The following is a 15,627-nucleotide window of genomic DNA, read 5'->3' on the forward strand; positions in this document are numbered from 1 at the left end:
TATGGTGACATCTATTGACAAAATTTGTACTGACAGAATGCATTATGTCACACTTAATGCATATGCCATGTTACAAGTCCTGTATTTTGTACACACAGAACGCATTATAGGTCATATAATGCTTTCTGTCAGTATAAAAACATAACAATATGATTTAATGCAGTGTCTATTTTCTTACCAGTATATCCTATGACTTAGTGCGTTTTACCAGAACGTAGAGCGTAAAATTCTAAGAATTTTGGCATTTAAAACAGAAAAACAGCAAAAACTCACTTAATGCATTCTGCAAGTATACCCTCGATATTTTAGATTGGATAGGTAGGTTAACTGCTTAATTCGAAGAATGCTGTAGCGGTTGTGGGTGCCTAAAATTTCCCATACTTACGTAAATTTAACAGTCTAGACTCTAGAGTGTTATAGAATAATTATGTTTATTACCTATCTATTATCTTTAAATGTTAGCAATTTACAAATTAGTGTGACAAAAAATAATACTGTTAAATATCGGGTAAAATAATACAACCCACAAAAACTAAAAATAAACTAATAAAAAAACTAATAAAAATAAAAACTATGTAACTGATACTACGTAGATTAATTAATTTAAGTTTAATGCAAAAGTTATTATTTTTGCCAACACGATCGCCGAGCGGGGCAACGTGTATACTTACTGTCGTGGGTCCCGAGTCTGGCAAAATTCACATGTGGTTTTTTTTCAATAAGTATATTATGTTTGAACCCAGTGGCTAGGAGGCAGTGGCTAGTGGATATTTATCGTAAAAACAAAAATCTCTTTTTTTTGCCGGTATTGAAAGGGTTAATGCAACCTACACTATGTTTTGGCCCAAATCATCCTCTTAGGATCATCCATGGTGATATTATAATGTAATGTGTTATTAGCAGTTATTTGAATTTGCCGTAAACTTTCATATTTTCTAAAGCATACTTTAAAAAAATATATACTTACCTAATTAATTGTTAAATTAATTCTCCGAGTAATTGTAAAATTTGGCAATAAACTTTCTTTCAAAAGTACTAATAAACATTATTTATTGAATAAAGATCTATAACAGTTCTATGCATGTATGCACATACCTATTCAATATTATAATATGGATTTGTATAACACAGTATTTATCTTTTAGGTGGGCTGCTTATTATCTGTTAGACATTAGAAATGATTTATGTACATAAGTACATACCTATATTGACTTTATTTGCATCGATATTTCGTATTTCATATTCAGAAGAATTATTGTCCATTTTTCTCAGTAAAAGGATTTCAGCTTTGAGAATCGCAAAAAAGTAAACACATTGTATTGATAAATGTTTTAAAAATATCATTTGTGTAAATAGACACTGCAAAAATGCCATTTAAAATTCATTTGTTATTCTTTAATATATTCCCACACACTTTGTCATTGATACCTTTGTATAGTACGAAAGTCAACATGCGACTGTAAGCAAATTAAATTATAATTAAAATCAAATAAAAAGTGTTGACACATGTGCTACAATGTCTGCAAATTATGTGACGTCACTAAAAAGACAAAATGCCGTCTGGTTCAATTATTATCCTCAAGATGAGCACATTAAATTACTACTAACTTGCATAGTGGAATAGGACGTACTCTTTTAAACATTTTATTCAACATTTTTATTCAATATTTTATTATGTACTAATAGTAAAAAATACAACCAATAGCTAATTTATTAATATTATTGCTGTGAGTAATTTGTCTATTCTTTGTACTGTCTATAACCAATACAATTTTTGGTACCACAAAAATGAGTAAATAATATTATCTTACATGGTAGACTGACGACTGTCTCGGGCAAAACTATTTACTAAAAAATACAACTCGATGAATCACCTTCTTATCTGCGAATATTTTTTAGTCATAAGTTGATCATTTATTTTGTGCAATTTGAAAACATAATAATACTATACACAGAATTACAGTACCGGAAACCACAAACCTCATAATTCGTAATCATATTGTGTAGCAAAGAAAAATAAAAATCTGAATATTTTAATGCAATTTTGTCAATAAGTACAACAAAGGTGCTTACAAAATTAAATCTTCTCTCTGTGGTAAGATATTACATGCCAAAACAATATTCTTATGATGTAATTTCATAAAAAAATCGTCTGTAACTAGAAAAAATATGCATACTTACTTCAAAGATCTGTATAAAAAATATATTCCGCAAACTTCTTATACTTAGATGTTTTTCGTGAACTTTTTTCTACGTGTTAATTATACGATTATATAATTATTGTAGTATCAGAAAACCTTCAATAATTTACTACACGCAAATATAATATAATAGGTGCCCAGCTATTTTTGCCTAATTACTTCAGTACCTAGTTCGGTGGATACGTACCTATATTTTTTTTCTCTGCATTATTTTATTGCATTTTCTATTTAGGACGTACTCGTAACGTTATAATTAATGTTAGCACCAAGTTAAAGATCATTTTTGAACTCTCTTTTGCATACAATCTTTAGAGCAACGACATATTTTTATTACACACTATTAGGCATATCCTATTAGGATCTAGAGCCTAGAGAATAGCAAAACCCGCTATGTATGCTAGATAGAATTAGCCCAACCATTTGAAAATATAACTAGACACACTAAAAGACTATTGGTACTATCGCCAGCATTATCCGTATATGCATTCACGCCTTGTAAACGTGGCCACTGAAGACAAAGATACTCGAGAATTCCAGAGATGGCCAAGCACACTTATGTCTTTATTCTGGAGAAGATGCAAACACAGAATAGGCTTTAGGCGTTACATGCAAACTCGATTTCTTTTGTCATGTTGTCCGCAGGATCATTTATAATCTAGCCACCGGCAAAATCGAAGAAAAATTAGAACGCGTGGTTCCTGACTCGCTGAAATTAGCGAGTGAAAGAAACCAATGACTTATTTCTACCACTGGCCTTCGGAGGTGCGTAGTTCGTACACGAAGGAATCGCTCAGTGTAGAGGAGATATTCTAATCAGTGCGGAACATGACTCTCACCACTGAGGAATATCCACTACGAAGAGGGAGAACACTTTGTAGTTAATTTTAATTTTATAATCAAAATTTGTAGATGTTTACTTCATAATAACTTTACCAATTGATTGCGCATTTGAAGATTTAACCTCAATATCGTAGGAATCATTTTTAAACTAATTCTTATTTTATGAAATATAATGATAATATGATATTATTAATTAGTAGAAAATAATACCAGGTGCAAAGCTACCTGTCATAATTCGTGTCAATGTGATCAATAATATTTACCTACTATTTAGCTAACGCTAATATAATATAAGCAAATACCAATTCTGGTATGTATCTATTTCAATAAGCCTGGTGTATTTGACGCGTGTAAGCTTGTGAGCGAAATGCATGTATGTACATGACTAAGCGATTGAGTTCAGCGCGCATGAGAGTGATCCATTGTGGGTGTTTTATGTAGGTTGCGATCGCGCAACAAAGACGCAAACTCATGCAAATATACGTGCGTCAAAGACAGACAGCTTATGTACAGCTTAATAGACATACAGATATATAATTCGAGACAAATATTATAATGTTTAGTATAAAACGGTAAATAAGTCATTATTTTTAAATATCGAAGTATTTCAAAGCAATGGAATGTCTTTTCTTACATCGCTCATGCTGTGTTTAGCGCAATTAAGTTTCGCAATGGACACAAGACAAGAAGCAAATTCCTTTCAATTGAATTCTGCTGCTTAATTATTTTCAGGACAGTGGTCATTTGTTTAAATTCTTCAGCTGGAATACAAACTTCTTTTTCAACCCGTGTACTAAACGAACAAAACGTCACATTCTTATACTGCGGTATGCGTGTAACAGCATCTTTCTTGAATATTTACAGTAAATTAATTCGATAATGACTATCTAATGAATCTTATTTTAAAAAATACTCAATATTATGTTTTTTCACTGCCACTTACCCAAGTTAGGTTACCAAAATTAAACTTTACCTTTTTTGGAAATCGTATGTTTGTAGGTAGATACATATATAATAATATTTACCATATTATTATATTTCTGACAATTACAATATGATTTGTTTTTGCCAAGTTTTTCTTCATCTTCCTGGGGCTGCAACTTCCGCGTAGTGGCCTCATCCTAGCATGTGCATCAATACAGAATTATCCAAAGCCACTGCTGATTCGACACTATCCCTGCCTCCACATAGGTTAATTAGCTCTTTACTTACCTTTCGGCTTCCTGAGAGTAATTTTTATTGTTGTTTATCTGTCTATAAGTACAACGACAATAATATCATTCACGGATCTGAAGACACCACATAGCAAGTTCTGGTCGAATGTGTCCAGCACTTTTTTCATGTTTTTCGTCATCCACCAGGTTTGCCATACATGACTGCTGTTCAGAATGTATGCCATATATCAGTTCAATGTCTTAAAAAGTCCCACTTTCATAAGAATCCATATACTTAAATAATATTTATTCTATTTTGTACATTGTTAGAATTAAATTGTGAAGTTTCGACTGAGCAAAAATACTAAAATTTCGATATTTCCGTACTATAAATTGGTGCAATGTACTATAATTTCGCAATAACAGAAAATTTGGAAAACCTGGAAAGAAATTGCTCGAAAAACATAAAAAAAAGCCCTTGACTTTGGATCAAACTGACATTTCTTGAATTCGTCGGTAGGTGAGCGTTTTTGGTAGGAAGAGGTTCCTAAAATAAAAGAAGAGTCTCGGAATTTCTCGAATTTGTTGTTTTTTGTTCTCGAATTTGTTTTTTTGGTGAGAAGTAAAAAACCTATACATTTTCAAAGTGACGCTCCGTGGGGGTAGGCAGATTGAGCATCGCTTGGAGGCGGCAGCTACTCGAAGGGCGGAAAATGAGGAGAATCATTTGGTATATATAGAAATAGCTACCTAAACTTAGTAATAACGAAAATATCTATAATTAAAAATTCAGTTCACTGGATGGAAACAGTATGTAATATTAATTAACATAAAAGATCTAACATGACTGTAAATTTTTCTCTGGTTCGCAATGTCTAGTTTACTTCCGTTGCCCTTCAACGTCCTTGGTGACCAAAAATGACATTGTGCAGATGTGTGAATAATTATTACAGTCGAAGTGTCGCGTCGTCATTATATCGAATATCGATTTAATAATGCCTTAACCTTTACGATCTCAGGCTAAAAATATCATTACAAATGTTGCCAAGTTTTATGTAGAAGAAAAGCGACAAGGATGGCCCTTAACTCCTCAAAATACAGCCAATTAAGCCACTCAACACTAATGTCAAAAAAATCCCCACTTTTGGGGGAATAATATTTATGAATTTAAATTTATATAAACATTAGTAGTATATATTTTGTTATTAATGTATCCATTCAACATATTTGTTAGATATTGGACTCATGAAAAGATGATAAAAAATATTGTATAAAAAAATGGGGCGGCATTTTGGTGCTACCAAGGGGCGGCATTTTGTATAGGGACGTCACTGCACACTGTCACATAATATAACAACGTGTACTATAATTTTCGCCGAAATACTATAATTTCTTGGACCGCGTACTATATATATAATTCGGTGACATAAAGATCGCAACACTGGAATATAGTGAATCGTATGTAGCGTGGTGTATATAGGATGGAAAGTGGTCGAGACGTGTGGTTTTCCATATAAGGGCAACCTTAGAATAACATTATTAACTAGGTACTTTTATTTTCTACTTATTAACTTTGCCCTTTTAATCTATAACAATTAATCACTGAAACAATCACAGTGGTATGTATTTATAAGATAAACATTTTTTTAAATTGTAAAATCTTTTGTAAATAATATCTAGGGTAACCTCAGGATCCCGTCACAATGCGACGCCAAGAATGTCAGTGGCCGCCGGAGACGGCGTCTTCCTGCTGTGGCGTCTTAAAGCCACCCATCGATAGCTTTAGTTGTTCGTTACCGCATATCAACATTGAATTCTATTAAATTATAGTAGCGGTCATTTATTCTGAGAAATTTCTTTAATTTTTACGAACTCTACAAACTAGGAAAAATATTTCTAAACATATATAATAGATACTAATCTGTGTAAATATATTTTTACAATTTACTTTTGATACATTATTATGATTAATAATTATAATATGAATATTATAATATTTATATTATAAATACTAGGTATATAATACTATATCGGAACATTACAATATGTATATATTGGCTGGATGAGGTTAGATGAAGCTATTGTGCGAATTTACATATAATTAATGAACAGGAAACTAATACAGCAAACTATATTTACATATTAAAAGAATACGTAATAGTATGATCTTGTAGTGTTTTGAAAACTGTCACGTTATTATTATTTAGAAAGACTCGGCAAAGCCATATCTAACTATTTACCACCACGTCACGTTATGTTATATCATTTATCTTATATGATTGATAATAATATATATTGGTGTACCTATCCTTAAATAATATAATGTGATTACTGATTAATCACTAAAAATAAACGCTAGCGGCTAGACGATCTTTTTCTTCATAATACTTACCTATTCGTTTGTTGTTTTTATTCTCCCATTTAGTTATCCCGTATAAAAGGCAATAACGCTTTTCACGACATCATATACAATGAAAAAGAACTTCCCTTGGGAAATAAATACAACATAATCTCTCCATTTCTAGAGATTGCTCTCTCAATTCACTACTCAGTAAACACTACTCACTATCCGAAATCCCACCCATTATGCTTATTTTATTGTTTGGTTTATTTGTTATGGAACTTATTTTCTTAACTTAACAGGTCAAGGAAACTATTCTATATTTTGTATTGCTTGTGCTATATTATTATTGTATTGCGGAAATCACGTCTTTTATGAATTTGCCTGGCCTGGCGGGTCTTGGCCTCCTTCAAAAACTTCGTCGATACTTTACAATTGCTTTGACCGAACATTCTTAAATGTCCTGTGGCGCAGTCCAGCTATCTCAAATTCGGCCGTCCAGGTTTTCTCTTACCCTCGGGGGTTGCGTACGTAGCCCGCCTTGCTAGTAAATCCTCCGGTATTCTATGTGCATGGCCGATTCAGCGCAGTCGTTTTCATACGCCACGAGATCTTTACACTCTCATAAAGTATGTACAGCTCCTCATTGGGTTTTATAGTGACAGTAGGTAAATAAAAGTAATTGTTATGATTTTATTCATTGTCCATATAGACTTTGCTTGATTTCAATTCATTACAATACAAATTTAATGCTGATAATCTCTATTTTTATATAGTTTGCCTAATCTATTTCATTCCTATGTATTTTCATAAATATGTAAGTATATACATATTTTTTCCTATTTTATTCAGTGAATTGTTAAAATAATGAAATGATAGTATTTTGACAGTTAGTTAAAATTTACAATTACAATGTAGGCTCAATTTCTTCTAATAAAAAATATCAGATCTTTTCTCCCGGGGCACCACAGGCTGATCGAAAAAATATTTCTAGACGTTGTATTTATTTTGTTGTATACGTTTGGAAGCTGTTTTCGTCAGGCGATAACAACATAGGAATAAACTGCTTTTTCCTTATAGTTGCGGCTGAAAATGCATTTTTAATTTAATGGTCAGTCTTTATTAGGTACTGGGTAATTAAAAAGACAATTGGCACATTATTTATCACATACATTTTTTGGTAAATAATCATAAGGAGGTTCGCCTCCCCTGACAAATCTTGAATGTGCTGCTGAAAAGAAATTTTTCAAATAACAGTTCAGTAAAGTTAAGAAAGAACAAAATGTTTTAGATCACTGTGAAACAATTTTTGTACACCAACAGTGCCGTTTGGTGAAAACATTTGAAAACCACTGTATCAATATAATATTATCAGTGTCGCAGTCAGTAAGAATGCACGCTTTAGATTATTGAAAATATTGATTGCCTAGTTGCCTCAAGACTAATTATTTTTTTACATTGACTTATCCTTATCAACACATTTTATTCCAATATTAGTAACCAACATAAATGCTATTTTTAAACATCACTGATTCATCAGCCAGAAACCAAATTGCGAATCGTCACAGTACATCCTGTGCACGTTTGTCCACGTTTCCTGTCTCATAATAGCACCTCGTAGTCTGAATAGTGGGAGATTATTATGATTGTCTCATCAAATTTTGCAACGCAAGTTTTAGATCTTCTAACAAATAAATAAAAAAATATAGCATCGTTTTTATTCTTTTTTTAATATCATGTACAGTTTACACCATCCGTATCACGAGAATATCACAATATAATTTATTGTACAAAAAGCCATTGTATATAATTGTAATAAGTGCTAATAACATAATAATATTATATAGATACATATAGGTAAGTAGATAGTAATACAATATTTTAAATCTTCATAATATGTGATGACAGGGATAGCGAACTTATGTCACACGTGTCACTTAAGTGACACGCGGACCATTTTTGTGTGATATTCGAGCAAGTCTGAATTTTATACAAAAGTTTATTGGTTTTGTATAAGTACTTACTTAATTTATCTTAATTTGGGAACAATGACTTATTTTATCTAGGGATTGCAATACCGAATGAATATATATCAATTTGTCGAAAACATGTTATAAAAAAAGAAATACCTATCAATAAATATAACTATTAAAATCTATTTAAAACACTATTGTAGTAAACACTAGTGTAACCTTTGATTCTGAGAAACAAAATATTATCCTAAAGAGCAAATCTCCTTATATGCATGATAATATTATAAATAATATTATAATAATCTACCTAACTAAAGCACCTCAGTTAAAAATGTTCAATCGCATCAATATAATATTATTTTGAATCACTGTTTCAAGTACGTATATGGAGTCTTTTAACCGCATTACTAATCATTCGAAGAATTTAAAACTCATCCATACATTAACTATTATTTTATTCAGTTTGTCTACATATCCTGACCAGTGATGGTGTGCTAAGTGTTTGTTCTATTATACATATATCAGAATGATAAAATTAAGGCTTTCGAAGTGTGAGTTGAGGAATTATATATATTATATTATTTTCTCTCTTGAATTAGTGCATAGTGCAGACATATAGGTATATTGGAACTATATGCATATTATAGAATTCTATTACATAAATTTGCATTCAGCCGGTTATAACGAATTCTTCGTGTGGAAAAAGAATCTTGATAACACCTTATCTGATTGTAAACATATACGGCGTAATTTTAAAATACTGAAGGATGTTTGACTAGTGTTATAATATCATTGACATACATTCATAATTAACAGAATAGCGTTTTAAAACTTAAATAGGCACATACCTTCTTACCTTATTTGAATAAAGTGTTTTCTTTTGGACATACTTAATAATATAACTTATAAGTAACTGAGTGTTCAAAACTTCAGTCTTTTTTCCGAAAACGATTTATATACCTAATATGATATTTATTAGGTGGTATCTACCCATGATTTTGTAAATCAAACATAACTCTTATGAATATTAAAACAAGTAAGTACATTATTTTAACTAAACGTAAGTACTTACTCGTTAAAAATATATATGAAAAGTTGAAATATTTACCTACTTAAGTAACTTAATTTTAATCTACCCGAAAGTTTTTCTAATTTATTCTGTTATCATCTAAAGTTTTTAATGTATGTACATGTTTTAAAATGTAATGTCAAGTTGCGTATATTTTAAATTAGAAATGGCATGCCATAGGGCCTACCGCCTAAGTTATTTTTTTTATATAATTAAGTAGAATTTTAGTTTTATGTTTTTCATCGTTAAAAAATATATACCTATATACATACTACATGGCTTAAGTTAAACTGCATTCTACTCATTTAACACTGCCCTGGATTTTGATTGCTGTGCATATTATTTTAGCCTGCGCTTATAAAATCATGAGAGTATTAGATTTATTTATTTCTTACGTATATCGTACATAAAAATAATTATATTTCTTTCTTACCTTTTTAGATATGTCTCCAGTGAGGTGGGCCAATCGTAAAAGTAGCAGCAGTTCACAAGAAACCAATTTATATAATTTGTCTGAACAAATTATTATAGTGGAAAAGCCATCACAACGATGTCCTCGTTATCTCTCACCACATGGAAGAAAAATCTCACTCCACACACCAGGTCAATCTCCGCCACCTACCAGAACTCCAACATCTCACAGAGACCGCTGCGGTTCTCTAGAAAAAGATACAATATATTTGAGAGAAAAGCGAAACCCTCTTCTCGATAAAGTTAAACACACTCGACTCTCATGTTTTAAGGCTTCCGGTTCAATTTCACACACTGAAGACTCCACTTCGACGTCTGGAAGTGAATGCAGCTCATTTGGCTTGAACACGTCACATTTGGATGATCCAGAGAACTTTCACTTTGGCAAGGATCCTTATAACTATCATAAACAACTGCGACACAGTTTATGGAGTAAAAAGCATTTTGATATAAAGTTGGAAGATTGCGATGAAGTATTTACACCGGTTTCTCCAAAAGAAATACCACTCAATGATGTAAAGTTAAGAACTTCCAATCACTTTGATAGAAGAGGATCTGAAATGCGATGCTACAGCGCCAGCTCCGATCACGCGCCCGAAGACCACTTGATTCCTACAGCCAAAAATAGTTTATCAAAATCTAGTGATCGAATATACGACGATGATCGAGAGTCCACTCCAAAGATAGGCGATATTAGACTGATTGAGTCTAAAGTGCGTCGAAAAGGAGATAAAAATAAACCAAAGTTTGAAAAGGACACCGTCGGACCTAGTTCGTGTCTCGCAGCTAAACTAAAGGCTATGTCGGATAGGTATTTGAAATCATCAACTAACAGATTTTTAGCGAAATTATACAAACATAGTACACCTCAAGAAACTTCGCCAAATAATGAAGAACCGAGTACCCCTGGTGTCGAAAAACGCAAGAAAAATCGAAACGGCGTCCGTGCAAAGTTACGTAGTTTCTCTTACGGCGCTTTACCAGGTTTAGAAGAATTCCAAAAAAGTCACAATCCTATTTACCAAGATGATATTGTCCCAGGGTCCTTTGGTGATGAAGAAGTGTTGATAAAAGATACCGAAGATGCAGACTCTGGTATATTAGTCAACGAGTCGGCGACCTCATCTATTTTTGATAGCGATAGAAACCCATCGAGATGCGACAGTTCGGCTTCGTACAGTTTTGTACAACCGTCTCATAATCGCAGCGTTTCTGGGGATCAGAGCAATGCTAAATCTATTGTTTTACAATCTCACATTGAAGATAGCGAAGTATTGGACAGAAAACCTGTACCTTATCGAAATCGACATGCCCACAGAGCACTATCGTTAGATCGCAAAGAGATCTTACGCCGAATACCGCGAGTGCGTCAAGGTTCGCCTGAAAGCCCAACATTGGCACTAACTGAAAAACAGAAAAGCCGCCAAAGGTCAGCTGATATGCTCGATTGCGGTATTCCTCCGATTCCTCCGTGTAGAAAATCTAATGCCAAAGGACCCAAAGGGGATAAATTGCACTCCGAGTTCAAAGTAGTACGAATTCTCCGGAAAGATCCAGCTGACGAATTGGGAATATTTATAGCCAAAACAAAATTATCTGACCAGGGAAATGTTGGCTACTTGGTAGCACATGTTGTCCCCTCCGGATTAGCTGAAAAGTAAGTTTAGATTTCCATAATTTTAATTTAGTTATGTACAATGCTTTGTTAAATTGAATAAATACTTATTTTAATAAATTAATACTTATATTATGTACTAGTAACTATACTAAGTCGTAATTTAATTATTTTTGTATTGAAGACCGAATGTACCTACATAAAATTTAAAAATTTAGGAACATAGCATTCTTATTGATAATACATAAGTTTGAAAAGTAAACACATATTATTCGAAAATCCTTAAAATACCGAGTAATTATACCATGTGTAAATACCAATATTTCTAAAATTTTAAAAAATGGTATGTTTTAAATTAATTTATGTTTAATTTATTGTGAATCAAATTTAATATTATCTCTCGTGGTTAATGTAATGTATTATTATGTGTTTTATAGGGAGGGTTCACTCAAAGTTGGTGATGAAATTCTAAATGTAAACGGCAGGCGTCTTCGCGGATTATCGATGGCGGAAGCTAGAGAAACTCTTAGAGGAGGAACATCCGAAATAGACCTCGTTATTTGCCGATATCACGAAAAACAAACTAGTCCCATAACCAACAAACGTTCTTCTATGAAAATAAAGACCCGAACTAGTTTAAAAATGAAAGAGAGCCCTGTAGACTACGAAAATACTATAATCGCAGGACAGCAAGAGAATATTTACGCAAATAGAGAAGATATTATAATAAATGCTCAAAGCACACCAAAGTTTAACAGGTTATCAATACCACCTACTGTCAGTTCGCTGCTTAGTAAATTCGAATCGAAATTCAACGATACAAATGGCGTGGATAGCTCTCAGTTAAATGTAAACCGTGTCGATGTGACAGGATCGCCCGCGTCTACTAATAAAAATATAGCATTATCAACGGACGACTCGTCCGAATGCAGTCCGAGCCCCTTATCTAAAAAGCGTAATCACTTCCAGAAGAATAACAATAGCAACTATAGCAGCATGAATAATAAAATGTTGCGTAGGCAAGTAGTCAGTTACGGTGGAAACGCGAAGGGGAATGTCGCGAACGAAGGACTCAGTTTGAGCTGCGCCTCAGAAATTATGGATATAGACGTGCCCGATGGAGGGATCAAAGTTTTTAGGAAGATATCCATTGAAAGAGACTCGAAAAATTACTCAAGAAAGGACGACAACGGCAGTATATCAGCAGCAAACTTTTGCACTCTACCGAGAAGACCACGGTCCGCAGTTTGCACTTTCCACACTGTTATCTTCGAAAAGGGTCCAGGGAAGAAGTCCCTAGGATTTACGATCGTCGGCGGACGTGATTCACCGAGAGGTGCATTAGGAATATTCATTAAAAGTATACTGCCCAATGGACAGGCTGCTGATGATGGCAGGTTAAGAGCAGGTAAATAATCTGTACTATTATTTTTGTCTCATGTATTTTTGTTATTTTGATTCTATTCATATATACTTTGTAGACTTTATTTATTCAATATAAACTCTAATTAAATGGGCACTTACTTAATATAATTATTTTAATGAGTATCTACCAATAATAACAAAATACATTCAATTTATGGTTTAGGTATAATTATTATTAATGTAGTATGACGTATTCAAGAAATATTTGAATGTACCCACCTATTCAATTATATTACAAATGCTGGCTATATTGTTTACGTTTTTTATTATATCTTTATGTAATAAATCCGGGAAAATCTAAATAGGAATTTTCCGGGTCTGACTTGTAATATAATAGTCATAATATTACACCTACATAATAATTATTACAGTCGAACTACCACTCGACTCTCTTACATCATATTCCCTGCTTAACTGTCAATAGCGTTATAATAAATCCACATCTTTTTCATATACCTAACATGGGTATCGTAGACACTTCAAAATAATCAGAATCACTAAAAAAACCAAATAATAGTTACTCTATTTTTCTATTAAATGATTAGTATATTTTTTTCTTCTAGGTATTTATAAGTATATTTTTTTGATTTATAGGTGATGAAGTTTTAGCAGTTAACGGAATAGTGTGTCACGATTTGGCACACGGAGAAGCTGTAGCACTCTTCAAAGGAATACGGACAGGATCTGTGGCTTTACATGTGTGTCGACGGACAAAACCAAAAGAATCGTAAGTTTTATAATATAACACTGCCATTAAGAAAATAAAAAAAGTGAACATAACAAATAATAAACAAACATGACATGTACCTGCATCAAAAGTTCTTAACTTGAGTAGTCAATTGTTTCTACCCAAATTTGGATTATTCAGGGGTCACAAAATATTTTCAACAATAATAAAAAAAAATCAGAAGAAAATATTTAGAATAAAAACTTCTCCACCTTGACTATGAACGGAATTTTTTAGTCTAAATCATTAGGTACGTACCTACCTTAATATTTTGATGTAGATTGTATCATCAGAATTATGCATTGAATTAATGTTAGCCTAATAGTGTACCATGTTTCAATAATATTATTATGTACATATTACTAGGAAAATACTAATGGAATCTGACATTGGTTGTTGTCTTCATTTGAAACAGCTCAGTCAATAGCTATAATAATGATTACTGGAGAGCATATTATTATTATCAAGCAGCATTTATATCATTCTCCATAAAATCGTTATTATTAGCAGGAGCATTGATTTTTCGTGCCTATGTACTGTTTTTGAAATCTAAAAAAACAATAACTTCATAACTGTCTTCATAATATATTTGTACCTAATGTATTTTTGAACGTACCCAAATACACAGAGATCATAAGTAATTAGGTAGGTAGGTAATCTATTTCATTAATAAATTTCGATGTCTGTGACATGGTTGTCATATTATTTTTATATCTGATCACAAAATACAAAACCCAAAGTTCATATCACAACCTAATTAAAATTTAATGATTAGTATAGTATTGATCTACTTAACAAATTTTAAGTTATAATCAATTGCATGTTAGTCATTCTATTTTGAGTAAAGTGCTGTTACATTTTAGAAATGGTATTTTTTGTAAAACGAAAATACGAAGAAATAATCGACACCCAGATGAATAAATATTATGTTGTATGGATTTTAATAATATTTTTGGTTTTTGTTTCAGGTGTGCAAAGGCAAAATCATGTACAGACCTCATACAAGCGGAGTAAAGATTAGTTCACATGTCATAAATTAATATAGTCATTCCCAGCTCAAAGTTTTAATAATATTTACTTAATTTGTAGTGTGTGTATACTGGAATTTAGAATAATAAAATTATAATTAAAAATAAAAGTAGATTAATAATTTCGGGCTTATTTTCGATATTCGATTTTTGTATTATTTTGTACATTGTAAAATTCCATTGTAAGCAATCCTTATGTTTTGTAAGTTCTCAGATTTAAAAGTCAATTTTGAAAAATCTCGTTATTATAAGAGCTAGTAATTATATTTATTATAAAAAATAATATTAACGTATGATACCTATACGTAATTATGTTCTGTGTAAAAGCATTTATACTTTAGAGTTTAGACTTATGCTGAAAATCATGTACCTTATCTCCATTTAAAGTAAACCTATATAAAATAATTTATTATGATTATTAAACCTATGTAATGTAATAAATTGAAAAATAAATGAATACTATTTAAAATTGAAGTCTGTTTGTGTTTTTTTTCATGTATTTTTAACTGGATTCCATGACAAAACAGAAATGACAAAACAACAGTGACAAAACAGAATATGACAAAACAGAACAGGACAAAACTGAACAGTGACAAAACAGAACAGCCAGGGGAAAAATAAAACATTCATTTTTGTGGAATCTATTTATTAATTAAATACTTATAAAACTTAAGTTTATAAACATGTTTTATTTTCCTCTGGCTGTTCTACTTTGTCACTGTTCTGTTTTGTCTGGTTACAACTGGTACCTACATAGATATTAAATAAAAACATACCTACATA

The 15,627-nt window shown here is 31.9% G+C and overlaps 1 protein-coding gene across 2 annotated transcripts in view; it reads left to right on the forward strand.

Moving 5' to 3' along the window:
• Positions 1–14,963, forward strand: part of LOC147072188 (uncharacterized) — a 117,096-nt gene extending 102,133 nt beyond the window's left edge. Inside the window, exons 1-5 of one of the 2 annotated variants that reach the window (XM_085946425.1) lie at positions 8,985–9,060; positions 10,020–11,706; positions 12,102–13,072; positions 13,684–13,816; positions 14,785–14,963. In XM_085946425.1, coding sequence (XP_085802551.1) covers positions 9,036–9,060; positions 10,020–11,706; positions 12,102–13,072; positions 13,684–13,816; positions 14,785–14,830 — 2,862 coding nt within the window. In that variant the 5' untranslated portion in view covers positions 8,985–9,035 and the 3' untranslated portion in view covers positions 14,831–14,963. Of the gene's footprint in view, positions 1–8,984; positions 9,061–10,019; positions 11,707–12,101; positions 13,073–13,683; positions 13,817–14,784 lie in introns of those variants that run through there. The other variant, XM_085946423.1, reaches the window with a different exon arrangement.
• The last annotated feature ends 664 nt before the right edge of the window (positions 14,964–15,627 follow it).

Source organism: Rhyacophila brunnea, unplaced genomic scaffold (genome assembly GCF_057557595.1).
Source record: "Rhyacophila brunnea isolate RB1 unplaced genomic scaffold, BYU_Rbru_1.0 scaffold_2, whole genome shotgun sequence".
Classification (NCBI taxonomy): domain Eukaryota; kingdom Metazoa; phylum Arthropoda; class Insecta; order Trichoptera; family Rhyacophilidae; genus Rhyacophila; species Rhyacophila brunnea.